The sequence below is a fragment of the Leptonychotes weddellii genome, chromosome 5 (assembly GCF_054177405.1).
Source record: "Leptonychotes weddellii isolate Sample4059 chromosome 5, ASM5417740v2, whole genome shotgun sequence".
Taxonomy (NCBI): Eukaryota; Metazoa; Chordata; class Mammalia; order Carnivora; family Phocidae; genus Leptonychotes; species Leptonychotes weddellii.
This window is the reverse complement of record NC_138373.1, coordinates 60281664-60298846: the sequence shown is the minus strand read 5'-3', so window position 1 is coordinate 60298846 and position 17183 is coordinate 60281664. Positions and strand designations below refer to the sequence as shown.

Genomic DNA, 17183 nt, shown 5'->3' with positions numbered 1-17183 from the left:
CACTCCACCAGACTGTGAATGTCTGTGTGTGCACTCCCCTCTGAGCCTCTGGGCTGCCTGAGGCTCTGCAGTGCCCAAAGCACTGCTTGCTTTTACCAATTTCCAAGTTGCAGAGCGATCAACTATTTTATATTTGCCATGCGCATCAGACCTACTTTGTTCTTTCAATATGTAACATCTTCCTTTCTTTTTGCCTTTATGGATAATAGTAATATTTCTACAACACTCACAATGTTCCTTCCTCAGTTCTGCATCTACACTGGTGGCAATCTCTACAATTCAACAGTCTCCTCATGCCTCACCTAAATCCCTCATTAATGTAATTCTTGGTTTACTTTTGTTTGGTGGGAAAAGAGCTTGTTCACTATCTTGAGCACATTGCTCCTTCAAATTTCTAATGTGTCAAAGCACTCAAAAGCCCCTCTTTTTAAAAGCTTTGACTGTTTCAAATGTAAAGGGCCGACCGCGGTGCAGGCACGGCTCTGGCTCATCGCAGATAGGGACGGTGGCAGGGAGGACCGCCAGTAAGGGGCAAGTGGTTACTCATCCCCAACTGCTCCCGAGCCAGGACAGGATGTGATAAGTGTCTCTTTTTAGCTCTGGCAGGCGTGTCCCTATGACATACGATGGGTCAAATGCCACCCCTTGTTTAAGATAAAAATTACTTGACATTTTACAACATCCTGGGACATTCTGGAGGGGGATGGGGACCAAACCAATGCCAAAGGTAGAGAAGTTCTTGAATTCAAGAGGCACCCAGAAGGTCAGGTTGACCACTGTTAGATGTGGCTACAAAGTGGACAGGTCCCCAGCTCCGCAGTATCCTGCAGGTGAGGGAGAGAAGGATCTCGAAGGAAAGCAACGGCTTGGAGAATGTCTGGTCTCAACCAGTCAGAACTCTGAGTGACTCCTTCACTCAGAGGAGCCGGCTGGTTCCTTGGGACCCCACCACTTGGGGTAGCCTCGATATTCCAGGTTATATATAGATATTATAAGAAAAGGGGGCCATGCCAGCAACAAGGGGGAGAATCTATCATTCCAGACCTTAAGCTGCAGGAGATACCGAACGCCAGAGTGGGAGGGGTGAGCTGTGGAATGGTGTGAAACCTGTTAGCAACCTGTTGCCTCATTTTTTATAGGAATATTCTATCTGCCTGAGGGGACAACCCAGATGTTGGTGGGACTCACCTCCCCAGATATCTCAGAAAATATCAGTTCTCAGCCCTATTCCCATTACAAGGAAGAAGAGAATGTGTTTGGACTTGGGCGCCCTGTGTGTGCCAGCAGGGTGCTGAAGTCATCCGAGCAAAGGTTCTGGGAATCTGGAGAAACCTGGGCAGTTACAACTGACCACAGGCTCTTAATGGCCAACAGAAACTCAATCCCCTCGTTCTAGTTATTCTCAGGGAAAACTTTATTTAGAGTGCTCTGCTGTCCTTCTACCCCTCTTCTAGCTTTTCATGTGTTGGAAATGTCATCAGGTAATAGCATTCTTTACATCCATGCATGATGGCAGCGATGAGATTGGATGTGATCCCCACTCTGGGCTGGGCTGAATTATAGTTGAATCATTTACAAACTGATACTTGATTTCTTTAGTGTGAGAACTCAGGGGTTGGGAGCAGGGCTGTCTTCTCCTAAGTGCTCTGCTCATGTACACTGCAGTTGAACAAATAATTTATATTTCAAAGAAACAACTCTGGGAGTGCCTGGGTGGCTCAGTAGGTTAATCGTCTGCCTTCAGCTCAGCTCATGATCACAGGGTCCTGGGGTCGAGCCCCTCATCGGGCTCCCTGCTCAGTGGGAAGCCTGCTTCTGCCTCTGTCCCTCCCCTCTGTTCGTGCTCTCTCTCTGGCTCTCTCTCTCTCAAATAAATAAAATCTTTAAAAAAAAAACAAAAAAAACCAGCTTTGGATCTGGTAAAAATAAGAGGATACCATGAGTTCTCTTGTTCTTAAATATGATTTTTCTAAGAGATGTTACATAGTTTAAAAAGCACAAAAGCTTAGCAAAGGAAAATTCAATTTTCAAAATATCCTTAGATCCTCGTAAGTATGCTTTTTCTAGTCACATATGTCCTGACTGCACAGCTGATGAGAACAATGTCCACAAAGCCCCACTGCAGGTGGGTCCATTCACATGCCAGATGGATGGGTAGGCATGGACCAAGATGATATAGAGGGAGGGACAGGAAGCCAATGGCAGGGACACCCACCCTGCTGTGCATCAGAATCACTTGGGGGAGAATTACAGTCCCTACCTTCTAAGTATGAGTACACAGGTCTGGGATAGGGCACCAAAACTGTATTTTTCAAGAGCTTTATCAAGCAATTGTAATGACCATTCAATCTTAGAAAACAATCACCTTGATGAATTATGATCTATTTCAAACTGATGACACTAGGACTCTAGTTGAATATCTTATTTAATCCAGAATTTCCTCTAGATGAATAGATATGCAGATATTCCCCTACAATTTGACATTGAACCAAAAGAATATTCTCTTCCTTTATGTATTTTTTTTAAAGCCCACCTAAGGGTACTTGAAGTCCAGATAATCTTCTTACATAGGAGTTTCAAAAGCCTACCCGACTCCACAAAAGGAGGAGAGATTTCCTTTTCCCTTGTGGGATATGTATTTATATATTTATGATCAAGGCTTTCTTGGTGTGAACCAGCTATGGAATGCCCGTTAAATCTGATGTCCTGAGCTCCACATCCTCAGGAAATTGGCTTTGGAATGATTGCTCAGGCATCAGGAGTAGCCATTATCATTACTAAGATCATTTTTTTAAAAAATTTTTTTAATTAAATGATATGATATCATTTCCCTAGATTTCACAGAAATCACTGGCTCAAATCATTACACCAAAGTTACAAAAAGCATTGTAATAAAATTTTAGTCAAAAAGAAAAAAATCCTTACAGTTTAAGGCTAAAATTGAAACCTATAAATCATCTTAGCCCCAAAGAAGGTTAATAATAATAATCTCTGAATCAACACTGCCCCCGGCAAATGCTGCTTTCAGGTTTGAGGTTTTACATTTTATGTGTATCGACCCATTTAATCCTCCAAACAACTCTATGCACCAGCCGAGTACTATTATCATGCCCATTTTACAGATAAGGAAATTGAGACAGAAGTTGAGTTCCCTGCCTGTGCTAATACAACTAGTAACTAATAGTGTTGAAATCTGAACCCACTGAGTCCAGCTCTAGGGGCCCCAGAGAAAGCCTGCGTTCAGACACCACGTGTGAACTTTCAAATAAGTGACTCACATTAGCAAATCTTTTAAGGCAAAAGACAACATCTCTTTAAGAAACATAGAAATTTTTAATTGCTACTATTAAAATGATCCTATCACAACGATCTTTTTTCATTTGCTTTAGATTTAAACAATTTTCTAGACATTTGCTACTTTGTTTTTTTTTATTTTTTATTTTTTTTTAAAATATGCTTTTTTTGTGTGGCAGTCATACCTCAATAAAGTGTTTTTTAAGAACAATATATGAGATTTTTTTTTTTTGTTTTTTATTTTTTAAAGATTTTATTTATTTGACAGAGAGAGACACAGCGAGAGACGGAACACAAGCAGGGGGAGTGGGAGAGGGAGAAGCAGGCTTCCCGCCAAGCAAGGAGCCCAATGCGGGGCTCGATCCCAGGACCCCGGGATCATGACCTGAGCCGAAGGCAGAAGCTTAACAACTGAGCCACCCAGGCGCCCCTGCTACTTTGTTTTTAAACCTTTTAGAAACATCCTAATTCTCTCAGTTATTAAAAAAAAAAAAAATTCACCAGTGTATTCTTCAGCATAGTTTCCCCATCAATACACAAAGCAAATCAACACAGAACTGGATTAATGACAGATTTTATTTCAATTTTATTGGCAGTACCTTCTGTGTTTAATTACTCATTTCGTTAAAAGCTAAAAATTGGTTGCTCCTCACTTGTCATCTGCAGTATAAAAATGGAACTGCTTAAAAGAAAACATTTAATTATTTTCCTTCGGGAGAAGGCTTAAATGAATCAGAAGTGTTACAAAGCAAATTTTCAGCAAGGAGCTTGGCAGATGAGAACATCAAACAGGCTTTCAGCTCGTAATGCTTTTGGCTGATTCCTGTGTGTGTGTGTCTGTGTGTCTGTGGGTGCGCACGCGTACATGGGTGCATGCGTATGTTCGTTCATTAATTTCTTCACTGCACAACTATTTATTGAACACTTGCTATGTACCCAATAAGTGGTACCAATTATTGGGGCAGTGTACCAATTAATGTACCAATTATTGGGGCAGTGATGGTTAGAAGTCTTACATATCAAACATACCAATATAAATATCTGTACAAAAATACTTTCTAAATCCTGTTTAGGGATGCCTGGATGGCTCAGTCAGTTAAGCGTCTGCCTTCGGCTCAGGTCATGATCCCAGGGTCCTGGGATCGAGTCCTGCATCAGTCTCCTTGCTCAGCGGGGAGCCTGCTTCTCCCTCTGCCTACCACTTCCCCTGCTTGTGCTCTCTGACAAATAAATAAATAAAATCTTTTTTAAAAAAAGAAGAAATGAGTAAGGGAGATAAGAAAAAATGTGTAAAAATAGTGAATATTTAAAAGAAATAAATACTGTTTAGATATGCTTAAAAATAACTGCCACTTTGAAATATCCAATTTTCAGAATAATTAAGAGTTCACCACACTTCAAACTTCTGCCCCAACTTCCTCACCTTCATTTCTACAACTCTAAACTGAAGTTGATGCTTTTCCTCCACAATTTGCAAGAACTCACATAATATTCCACCTAAATGATATGCTTCTAAAGAAGACCAAGTTTAGTTTTTAAATACTTACAAACTCAAGGTTTTTTCAACATATAACTGGGTGGCTTATGAAGCCACTGCTATTGGAGGAAATTCTATTTCTAGTTTTAGGATAAAAACATGTAAACCTATTCTGTAACTCTGGAGTTCGGGCAATTAGGATATAGATGTGCAAGTTGTTCCACAATCAAATGAATTCGACAATAAAATGACATGGAAAACACAACCCAGATAAATAAAACCTCACATAGAAAACTTGTTAATTTGACACTGGGATTTACTATACTGTATCTGTATTTTCTAGGTAAAGTGTATGGCATGTCATGTATTTGTCTTAACAACAACAAGTTTCATTTTCAATTCCAAATAATACATTAATTCTTTTGCCCAATCCTGACACGACAGAGTAGAGAGTGCAGCTGGAGTCCACTCAGGCAAAGCTGTTCTGCCTGGGCCCAGGTCCACCCAGAGGCCAGTGCCAGGTCGCTCTAGAATATTCTCTTGTGTGCCCAAGTTTTCTACAGGTAGGGGTGTGTGTGTGTGTGTGTGTTCTTCATGTTGTTATCTGGCTATTTAAATCTAAGTCAACTAGAAAACCATCAATTTCACATTAAGAAATTCTGCCCACTTAACTCAGAAACTCCATAAAGTAGGTGAAAAGAAACCACATGTGGAGAGGGTCCTTGGAAGGATCCTCCCAGGTGATCACGACAGGCTTCTGTGCGCCCTCCTAGGTATACAGTCTACATATTGTCAGTGGCTCCATATTTCAAAGAAGGATTAGACCTTTCTCGAGCTCGTTTCTGTGTGGCTCTCTTTGGACAAGATTTAGAAGACAGATGCCTCCTTGAATATTCCACAGTTGGGCTGAGATGTTGAGGTTTTCAAGTCCTAAAACACAGCCAATGTCATGGGCCATAAAGAACTGTCCTAGGAACTGCCAATCGTGTGACCCAGTGACTGTGGACGCAGGACAGTGGGGTAAGACCTCTTCTGAGCGTCTCACGCAAGGAGAAGGGAGAGGCGTGTTCTCATGCGAGGCTGGTGAATCCAGTCCTCTTCAGGGTGGGACAATGTTAAATAAATTTGATTTTACACAAAGCTCTAGAATCGGCCAAAACCCCAACAGCTACACACAGTTCATTTTAAGAATCAAGACCTCAACACATGATTCTTAGGGAGGGGAAGATTTATCGTAGAGTTTGTCAAATTCAAGTTTTCCTTCATGTCCATAATGCTGTGGAAAAGAAACCACTGGTTTTTGTTTTTTTGTTGTTTGTTTTGTTTTTCTGACTACAACACGCTGTTTGGAGCTCCTTAACAAAACAAGACCCTGCTGTAGAGAAGAGGCCTGGCCTCTGGGGCCTCAGGCAGAATGTTTCTGGATTAGCGGCTGCACAAAGCAGAAGTCAAAGCACAGTCCGCCCCAAGCCACCCTCGGCTCTGCCTCTCCCAGAGATCCGCCACGCCTGGTGCAGTCTGGAGCCTCTCAACCACTGACAAAACCCCAAGGTCTTCGTTCTACTCATGTGTGACTGTCCTCCAGTGGTCAGCGCAGGCGTAGGAGAATTGCCGGGCCTCTGCCTCAAGCCCTCTGCCGCCCCTTGTTTTCCCCGTACAGCGGAGGTCACTCAGCATGGCCACCGAGCACCTGAAGACTCCATGAGCACACGGCAGCGGATTGGTGCTCAACGTGGCCACTCAAGATCCAGGTGGCTTCGCCATCACCTAAGTAGCCCACAGTGACAACCATCAAATCCCCCAAAGGAAAGATAAACAGAGGAGGGACAATGGCCATGACCTCCAGAATCTAAACAGAACCTCTAGATTAATGATCCTCTTTGAACTCCTCAGAGGATGGAGAGAAGACACGAAGCCCCAAAACATGCTTTTTTCAGTCATCCAATGTTTAAGTTCTTTCCTACACTTCATTTGCTCCAGGATATATATTTAAGGAGATGTGCAATACCAGAGGAGAAATGTTTTCAAGTGGACGGTGAGTCACAGTCAAAGCCTGTGTGAGAAAAAACAAGGGATTCTGTATAATTTGTCAGGCTGTCAGACTTTAAGGACTCTGCTGCCAAAATGATTTTGGTCGGTGAAAATGAAAACTAACCAGACATATGACAAATGTTTACAATCAGGGTCAAGAGTGTTTACTCGTCAGCAGTTAGCTTTTAAAACACCAGAGCTCTGACCAAAGATGAACTGAATGCCGCTGAAGCCGGGGTATTTAACGCTCCTGGGAAGAGTCGAGAACTCCCAGCCACTGCTGACAAAGCCCACCAATTAATCCACAGGCCTCGCCGTGAGTGCAGCTGAGTGGGCTCATCTCCTCGTGGGACAAGATCTATTTTTAAAGGCCAGCACATACACACATACGCTATGATATGGTTTCCCTTAGAAAGTCAGAACTGCCAAATAATTACCACATTTCTAATTTTACACTTGAGTTAATGAACACCAAAGCAGAAGCAGAGACTTGATTTTCATTTTTGCTCTACTAAAATTAAACTACAATGTCCAGTAATCACTTTCTCCCTATTACTAGTAGCAAACTACATGTTGAAAAATGTAAGTAGATATTTTTTGGTTGTTATTCATACATATCCACACATAGACGTATAAGATACAAGCATAGATAATGTGAAGGAAAGATAACCAATTTGTTCTAACAAGAAACAAGTCTCTTTCCACAAAATAGAAGGATGCCTAAAAATCAGATTCCTTGTTGCAGAATACAATAATTTTTAAAAGATCATGGATAGTATTAATCGCATGACAAAAGGTATCAGAACTGTGTAAAGGGAGATTTTATGTCTCTATAAATGTCATATACACACACACATACATGTATATTTTAAAAATTGCACACATTAAAGTCAGCAAAACTTACAGATATCCATGGCCATGCTGCTTATGTCTTGACTTAGCTGAAGAGAAGCAGCAAGAGAAAAGAAAATAGAAGAGAAATAGGAAGCAGAAAGAGGAAAAGAGGAAAGGAAGAGAAGAGGGAGAGAAAGACAGAAGAGGAGGGGGAAGAAAAGAAAGGAAGAGGAAAGGGGAAAAGAGGGGGAGCAGGACAGAGGAGGAAGAGGTGGTGGCTGACTCGCCTTATATAACCCCTCATTACGCCCCCACCCCTCTGACAAACCAAAAAAGTCAGGTGGTAACGAGCGTCAACTCTGTTGGTTATTTTAAAAACATCTATTCAGCTCAACAGCTGAGCTGAATTGTTTTTGATATATGGTCACCTAATCTAATTAACCACATTTATTCATGCACACTGGAAGCAAGGGTTACTAGGGGCAGGGGGGAACTGTCCCTGCCTCTCCATTCTGGGTATTTAATAATGGATCGCTGCATTCTTTTCAGGTAGAAAGTAAGTTTTCGGTGAGTCTTGCTGCACTTGTAGGGTGAAACAACACTCCAGTCTATTTTGATTTTAGATGGAGAGCAGTGGAGTGGACAATAATCTGACTAGCTTGTGTCATTCCATGCATGAGGACACCAAGTTTTTCTCTGAGCTTGCATAGCTCAGCCAATTGCTGTGGGAGCTGAAAGGTGCCCGGAGGAGAGCTTCCCCGGAGGCTGGAAGGCTGGAAGGCTCAGAGGGTTGGCGAGGAGTGGGATTCCACCCTCAGGGGAATGGGGGTGCAAAAGCAGAGGGTGAAGGCCATGGCACCCAGGAACAGAGGGATGCCACTGCAGCCTGAGCTCGGGTGCAGAAGGAAGGGTCACTGTCTCAGGAGCAATTCACGGGGCCTCCAAAGGAACCCCTACCAACCACCTGAACTGTGGGCTCACAGGCGGGGTGAGGGCCACGACCCTGCATGTCAGCTGGCCCCTTCTCAACCCTAACACATCCTATAGCCCTATGTTTCCTTCAGTGCCCAAGACTTCCTGTTCTCTTCTGTTTATGGGCTCATTTTAATAATAAAGATTCGGAGGAAAAGCTACACACACACACCCACAAGCAGCTGGGACAGTGTGGGCCAACACCTCATTGTTTAGATGTGAGGTGAGGTGACTGGGGCAGGTTGGCAGGGCTCCCTCTGTGCCCCCATCACACTGCCTGACACCACTCGTCCAGGTTCACCAGCCACGGACGCTTGGGGGAAATGCGCAGAATCGTTAGTCACCCCAGGAAGTACTCAAAAATAGGATGGATGAATGGGTGTTCTGTATGCTTGTGAAGTATAGGCTGTCACATGAGCCACCGTCATAGAAAAATCTCCTCGTCACACATACCACAGCCCTAGTCCCCAAAGGACAGCTTTAGTTTGTACCCCTGAGTATACAAAAAACTAAACACAAAAACAAGCAAAAAATCATGTAAACTAATTTCTCATAAAACCGCATCACTTTACATCAAGACACAAATTTAGGAAAAAACAATAAAGCAGCTAAAGGTCAGCCCCAGCCCCCGCCAGCCCAAACCACTTTGCTGCTGGATTCACAGCACTTACATCCACGCTGACCATCAAGCAGGTGCTGCCCATGATATCAGACTGAAGGCTCCACCTCATGTGACTAGCAGTGGTGAGACTATAAAGCCCAGATCTTTGCATACACAATTAAAATGTAGAAACGAACATTTACTGTGTTCAGAGCCAACAAAGAACCTACAGAATCGTGTACTGTGTGTGCGCATGCTTGCACTAGGGGTGTGTATTTGTAGACTGGTGAGAGGAATGGGGAACCCACAGGAAAGTTTCCTCAGATTCCATAAGTCTTCAATTTCTTTTGAAAAGCACAGTAGTTGATATTTTCCCTCTGCAATCTGAGCATCACCTCCCCATGTGGCTATGTCAACAGGTGAGACCGCAGCTCCCCAGCTCATATCAGCAGATGCACAAAGCACAGATCCACTTCCTCAGGATTGCAACTTCCAACACAGAGGACTAATGCAGTTTAAACTCATCAGAAGTAATTTAAAAGTTCGGGGCACCGGGGTGGCTCAGTCGTTGGGCGTCTACCTTCGGCTCAGGTCATGATCCCGGGCTCCTGGGATCGAGCCCCGCATCGGGCTCCCTGCTCGGTGGGAAGCCTGCTTCTCCCTCTCCCTCTGCCCCTGCTTGTGTTCCCTCTCTTGCTGTGTCTCTCTGTCAAATAAATAAAATCTTAAAAAAAAAAAATGTAATTTAAAAGTTCAATTCCTCAGTTGCAACTGCCATGTTTTCAAGTGCTAACAGCCACTCGTCGCTGGTGGCTCCCCTACAGAACAGTTGCACCAACCTGGGAACACGTCCATCAATGCAGGAGGTTCTACTGGGCAGTGATGACCCAAACCCGCAGGCTGCCCCGGATCCTGTCTCAGCAGGTGGATGCTGAAACATCACACTCTCCAGGGGTGTGTCCCCACATGGGGTCACCTAGACCTCCAGGCACTCCGTAGATCCTCACTTCTATACAAACAATTAGAATGTGACTCTCCTTTCTCATGGGAGCCACAGCCCCTTTAGCAAAAAATGGAAACCAAAGGATCTTCACCTCCATTAAATGAGCTTTCAAAAAAAGGAGTTTTTGGGAGATATTGTAGCCTTCTAAAGCCTGTTCATGGACCTGTTTAAAACATATACCTGGGGTGTCTGGGTGGCTCAGTGGGTTAAGCGGCTGCCTTCGGCTCAGGTCATGATCCCAGGGTCCTGGAATCGAGCCCCGCGTCGGGCTCCTTGCTCAGCAGGAAGTCGGCTTGTCCCCCTACTCCTGCTCGTGTATTTTTTTTTCTTTCTCTCTCTAAAATAAATAAGATCTTCAAAAAAAAAAATATGCTCAACAAGAGCACCTTTCACAGTGGTCACCTAAACACAACTGTCCTGAAATAACAATTTTGGCTTCATGCTGCCCTAAGTTATCTACCTGTTAGTCTTTTTTTTTTTCCTAATTTGAGCTCATTAATTATAGAAATCATCATCAGCCCTCACATTAGCCAGAGAGATGCTATGAATAAAAATTAGCTCAGAAAACTATTAAAATACCAAGGTAATTTGTTCTCTCAAATCTTAGCGCATCCATTTACCTTGTGATTAGCATTTTTATCTGGAGCTACTGAAAAATTATAATTTACTTTTAATGAAATAATTACTTTGTGAAGGACAAAGGTTGAAATGTTTATAGCCCCATGAACCAAGAATGCCCTTTACAACTTGTGCAAAATTAAACGTAAAAATTTAACAAAATTAAATGTAAAAAACTAACATACACTGTAGGCAGGAAGGCAGCTAATGAACTTAGTGTAAAACCAGCTTCCCCTGGTAATAAAGATGACCAGACAAATAATCTTAAGAAAAAAGTACACAGAATGATAGATTACAGATTCCAAAGTTTCTGCCATAAGACAGCTTTTCTCGTACTTCTAGTGATATACAGTAGTTTAATGTGACTCAGGTCTTCTCACTCACTTCAAAGTCTTCAGGTAAAACTTAAAAAGGTACTTTAAAAGTACCTTTACTTTTAAATTTTTGCTAAGTTTAAAAATATTTTCAAAACAGATAAAGTCTGAAAGTAAGAAAGAAGTCAAGTTGATTCAGTGATTTATTTCTGGAGTATCTCAGTTGAATGATATCAATGTCAACCTTCACCTCGGCAATTAATCAAGATTTTATAGATAGAAGTTTGTGACAGTGAAGGGAACATGAATTAAAAAATTGAGGGAGAGGCACCTGGCTGGCTCAGTCGGTGCAGCATGTGGCTCTTGATCTCGGGGTTGTGGGTTCGAGCCCCACGTTGGGTTTAGAGAATACTTAAAAATAAAATCTTTAAAACCCGTACTTGCCTAAATCAAACAATTTTTTTTTTCAAAAAAAGCTTATGATCTCTATCAGTATAAATTATAGGGGAAGAGAGCGTTTCAGAAAATAATGCAAACTGTAGACAGATACTAAACCTAACAAGCACCTCCTTTGGGTTAGGAAACATGGCAGCTATTTTAAATTCTGTCATTTAAGCACTTTAAAGAGATATAAGGTTAAAAAAGAAGAGAATCATACTTGAGTCCATTAAAACTCAAACACCATGAGGGCAGGGATTTGATCACTGTTCTTTCCCCCAGAAGCAATACCAGTCCTGGGCACACAGTCAGTGCTCAGAAAATAATTGATAAAGAATGACTGTCTGGCAGTAAGCTAATAAATGTGAAGGGACCAAAAAAAAAAGAGTCAAGCACACCCTACTCCTGCTCTGAACAGGAAAATCCTGTCTCAGGCATCCTTCCTGGGGTTTGCCATGACCACTCTGGGGTTTCACATTAGGAGAAAAAGCAAAAGCGCAAGAGAAGAATAAATTAGGCCACAGGAAAGAAAATTTAAGTGTTTGAATGAACACAAAAGAAACAATGGGAGTGCAGTCTGAAGAGATGGCAGGAACTTCCAAAAATAAAGGATTGAAGACAACGGTGACCAAACCAACCGAGAAGTAAGAACAGGCTGCACATTTCAACGGAAGCATGTCAGTACAGTGAGAAAACTTTTTAAAATATATATGTATTCCTGCTTAAGACATTTCTAACTTGGTCCTGCTCTGCTGCCTTGAGCCACACCTTTTAGATGCAGGGTCTCCTTTCCAGGAGAGGCCAGAATGTTTTCAAGCTCTGAAGTCTTTGAATTATACCTATTATCCTTATAGGGAGAAGGGACCTTAGAAATCCTCCATTCCAATGTTCATTTTAATGAATGAGGCTCAGAGAGGGTAAGAACTTACCCGAGGTCACACAGCTGGTTATTAAGACCTGGGCTGCTTCCACTTACTCTGCCATTGCCCCAAGCATTCCTGAGGATCAAACACCCTCGATTTCCAAATGAAATGTTCTTCCTCCCCCAAGAGCAAGGGAAATCGTTCTTGGGAGCTTTGGGAGCTTTGGGAGGTGGGCTGAGGCAGGTGGGACACAAAGCTTATTTGCTATCCTTGCTTTCATATTATTTTCCTCCCTTTTGCTCCCTGCTCCACCTCCTACTGAAAATTCTCTTTTGAAATATTTAAGGACTGTTAGATGTCTGCAAGCTCCTTGAAGCCTCCAGAGAGAAGAACTGATACAAATCCAACTAAATAAATTCCATCTCAAATGGGAGGATCCCACGTTGGGGCAGAAGGCATCGCATGAAGCTTACTCATCCTCTACGACCGCATCATGACAATATTTATCGAATCACAGAATTTTAAAATATTCAACATTTTCAATCAAAAATGCATGAAATAATAAAGCCAAATGATTATGTGCATCTGGCTAAAATGAACATCTGGTGGAAATTAAGACGATGAGCATGATTTGGAGAGCCATCTACTCTGAACAGCATGGCTGAGTTTATTTTTCTAACCTGGCTCAAACCTATAGAACCATTAGCTGTGTTTAAGGTACCAGAAGTGATACTTGCAAACAAATCATAGACGTTAAAATGTCATTTGTCCTTGGCTTTCATAATAGCAACTGTTACAGGCATGAAGTAATTGCAAAATAAACAAATGTTGCTCATCTTGTGACCATCCTGTCCATGGGAATCTGAAATCGCAACTTAAAAATATTTTTCTAAGAAAATCTACATGAAACAATACTAAAATTTTCAAAGGTTATTTTACTTTCCATTGCCTACTTTTTAATTGAATGTATTTTAAGGTACTGAAATTCAACTGCATTCCTATTTGTTTTGGCTGCAGTGGCTTGTTTTGTTGAACGTGTAATATGTGTGCAAGTTCATGTGTATACCTTAAATTTTTGGTTAAATGGGGTAAAATTAGGTAGTGTTTTTAGAACGTTTGAAAAGCCTAGGGCTTAAAATATTTAAAATTTTTGATATCTCAAAAAAATCTGAAAATACCAGTATGATTTTTCTATCCAATGACAACTCTATGTCCGAAGTTATTTAACTTTCCGTACTCAGAACATAATCGAAAATCCAGAAACATGAGGCCTCTGATTAACCAAAACAGTTCACAAATTATAGGTGCATTACTTATAAAAGCCCTTTGAGTCTTCACTCAGAAATGGACTGTTCTTTTTTTAAAAAAAAATATTTTATTTATTTTTATTTATTTGACATAGAGAGAGAGAGTGAGACAGAGAGCAAGCAAGGGGAGCGGCAGGCAGAGGGAGAGGGAGAAGCAGACTCCCCACCGAGCAAGGAGCCCAATGCGGGGCTCGATCCCAGGACCCCAGGATCATGACCCGAGCCGAAGGCAGCCACTTAACTGACTGAGTCACCCAGGTGCCCCTGAACTTTTCATTTTTTTTTTAAATAAAGGTTTTTATTTATTTATTTGACAGAGAGAGACACAGCGAGAGAGGGAACACAAGCAGGGGGAGTGGGAGAGGGAGAAGCAGGCTTCCCGCTGAGCAGGGAGCCCGATGCAGGGCTCGATCCCAGGACCCTGGGATCATGACCTGAGCCGAAGGCAGAGCTTAATGATTGAGCCACCCAGGCGCCCCTGAACTGTTCTTTCTTAATGCATAATTATATCAGTGCTGGTTATCTAGGATACAGATGCTAACATAGCTTATTGGAAGTGAACAACTCCTAATTAAAAAGAGAAAATACACCATAAAAACCCAAATGAGTACATTTCATCTGGAATGGACGGATCATATAATTCACCGTAGAGAGAGCAGCACAAGAATTTTTACCCTTACCCTAACCCTAAGAAGTTAAGCTGGAGCAGTGAGGAGACAGCATGAGTTAGAAAATACAGGTTTTACGAGAGCTCAAGAATACAGCCATCAGTGTAGACCTGAGGCAGGATCCTCATAAAGAGGTGCTCGGAGGTAATGCAATCTGGAGATCACGTGGAGCTGGGAGGGTGAGGGCTGCACAGAGCCCTGGGTGCTGAGAAGTGAACGCGCAGTGAAAGAAATAGCTCAGCGCTTGAGGTCAAGGGGAGCTTTATTTAGGATGGAGGAAACTTGAGTACGTTTTCAACGTGAGGAGGGAGAGCCAGGAGAAAGGCAGACATTAGAAGAGAAATGGGGGACAACTGGGTCAGCAAACAGTGGGAAGGGCTGGCATGAAAAACGAAGATGAGATTAGACTGGAAGACCACTTCTCCTGCGGGAAGCCCTCAGATCTCCCTCCAACCTGATTGCTTCCTTCTCTGGCTTCACAAGGAAGCTGTGTACTTGAAGACGGTGCTACTTAAAGTCAGTGCTGGCCAGAGGCATCAGGATTACCTTGGGTCTTCTTTGTGGCCCTACCCCAGACCTACTGAATCAGAATCAGGACATTAACAAGACCTCAAGTGATGCTTCTTAGACTTTCGAGAAGTACTAGTTTCAAACAGGGGTTATGAAGATGGGCATCAAAATCCAATAGACCTGTTCAAATCCAGTTCTATCCTGACCCCATGGTATGTGCCCTTGGGCAAGCCTCTTGAAACCTCAGTTTTTTCCCCCTGTAGAATAAGGATAATGATAGTAATATTTCTCAGGGACCACTATATAAATTAAATGAGACAATGTAGGTAAAGAGGTTGGCAGTGAGCATGGATGGCATGTTATTAGTGTTCGTCCCTTCCAGCCTACTTGTTTTGTTTTTAAGTTTTTTAATTATTATTTATTTGTCAGAGAGAGAGAGAGAGAGCACAAGCAGGGGGAGCGGCAAGCAGAGCAGGCAGAGGGAGAAGCAGGCTCCCCGCTGAGCAAGGAGCCCAATGCAGGACTCAATCCTAGGACCCTGGGATCATGACCTGAGAGGAAGGCAGACGCTTAACCAACTGAGCCACCCAGGCGTCCCCCCTTCTACCTACTTGTATAACAGCTTCATTAAGCCCGTCTGGACCCCTCTAGGAAATGACTTCACTAAGGACAGGAATGAGCTTCATCATCTTCCTCCCACAGCATCCAACTCAAAGACCTGCACACAGATGTGTAATACTGAAGTGAAGCATTCAATACATATGTGCTGAAATGAATCCAGCACAGTAACATGGGTGAACCAACTATCCCAAGGCAAATACTAAAGCTCTTTCTTTGACTGTATTCATACAAAAGCCAGTTTGAAATAGGTTATGAATTTGTTTGGGATTAAAGGAGCAACTTTCAAAAGAGAATAAGCAAGATATGAAGCAAAATAAATTCCTCTTTCAAAACCTCCTGCAACTAGGAATATCCATAAGACACTGAGTCTCTGAACCAGACATCAAGGTGCTGCCTTCTGGTCCAAGGTCAGCAGGGCAAACCACCCCAAGATGCTGCATCTAAGGGATAAAGTTTAATGCTTGGGAAAAGTACATAAGTCAAATCACACCACTAGAGGAGTTTCTTCATTTTAGGCAAGGCTCCAATAATGAAGTGGCTGACTTCATCGAATGCACCATAATTTCCTGTGTTGGCAAAAGCATACATACATAAACCCCATCACACTTGTACTAGTAAGACAAACCTGCTTGCATTATTAGATATGGAAGAAAAAAACAGAACTTACGACACAGAACACCTACTTCTGTAGAGAATAACATAACAATGGCAAAAGCATTTTGCTTTTGCTGAATTTTGATGTGAAGAATCCAGTCATTCCAATGCATTCAATTCAATTAACTCACTCGCTGGGCAACGCGCACTGGGCTAGATCCTGGGTGGCAAGAGAGCTGGGACCCAGGTGCCTTGTTGGGTAGCCCCCTACAGAGGAGTGCACAAGCGACCTATAGGGAGAGGAGTCAAGGGTGACCACGTGGCTTCTGGTTCGGAGTTACAAAATAATGAAGCCCAGAACGACAGGAAGGCTCTAGACTAGGAATCCTAGTCACGGGGATGCCACGGTGAGTGTCACTGTAATGAGTGTCCTAAGGCACCCCTCAGGCAGCCCTACAGTGAGGAGAGGACCTCCTTTGTGCTCAAAAATAAAAATAAGCCTCTGGTGGTTCCTGCCCCACAGCTCTCCGCACAGCCTGTGAGCCTTGAACAGCTGCTCTCGGGACATCCCTGTGAAGGCCAATGGCCCTTTTCTTTGGATTCAAATCCTCAACTGGAGAATTTTAAATGACCCCAGGCGATAACAATGTTGTTCATTCTGAACTGAAATTCACAATCTTCCAGAGGCATGATTACCAAGAAACAGCAGGTGTCTAAAGTACAAACAAAAATAGTTGGGTTTGTTGAATGAAAGTGATGTAAGCTGGGTGCTTTAACCAAATTTTACTTTGAAAGTTATGTTCCTGGCACCAGAGTTGGTTGATGTCAAAAAAGCATTTCCTTGATGGCTAACAAGCATTGTCCCACTCACAACAGAAGGAAGCGTGATGAGCAGTGTCTCTGCTCATCTGTGTTACCTCCCTGCACCCGCTCCCCCATAAGCAGCAGCACGGATGATCCACCCCTGACAGGACACCCAACTGCTTGCTGCCTCAAGAGTTCCCCTGGTTTGGTGAGAAGAGGCAGCCATAATGCCCA

At 42.8% G+C, this 17183-nt stretch overlaps 1 protein-coding gene across 8 annotated transcripts in view; it reads right to left on the bottom strand.

Moving 5' to 3' along the window:
* Positions 1–17183, bottom strand: part of SVIL (supervillin) — a 226922-nt gene that overhangs the window by 128584 nt on the left and 81155 nt on the right. Inside the window, exon 1 of one of the 8 annotated variants that reach the window (XM_081820795.1) lies at positions 7707–8345. The exons of the other annotated variants lie outside the window; for them this stretch is intronic. Within the exon in view, the coding sequence (XP_081676921.1) occupies positions 7707–7722 (16 nt within the window). The 5' untranslated portion in view covers positions 7723–8345. Of the gene's footprint in view, positions 1–7706; positions 8346–17183 lie in introns of those variants that run through there. 8 annotated transcript variants of the gene reach the window in all.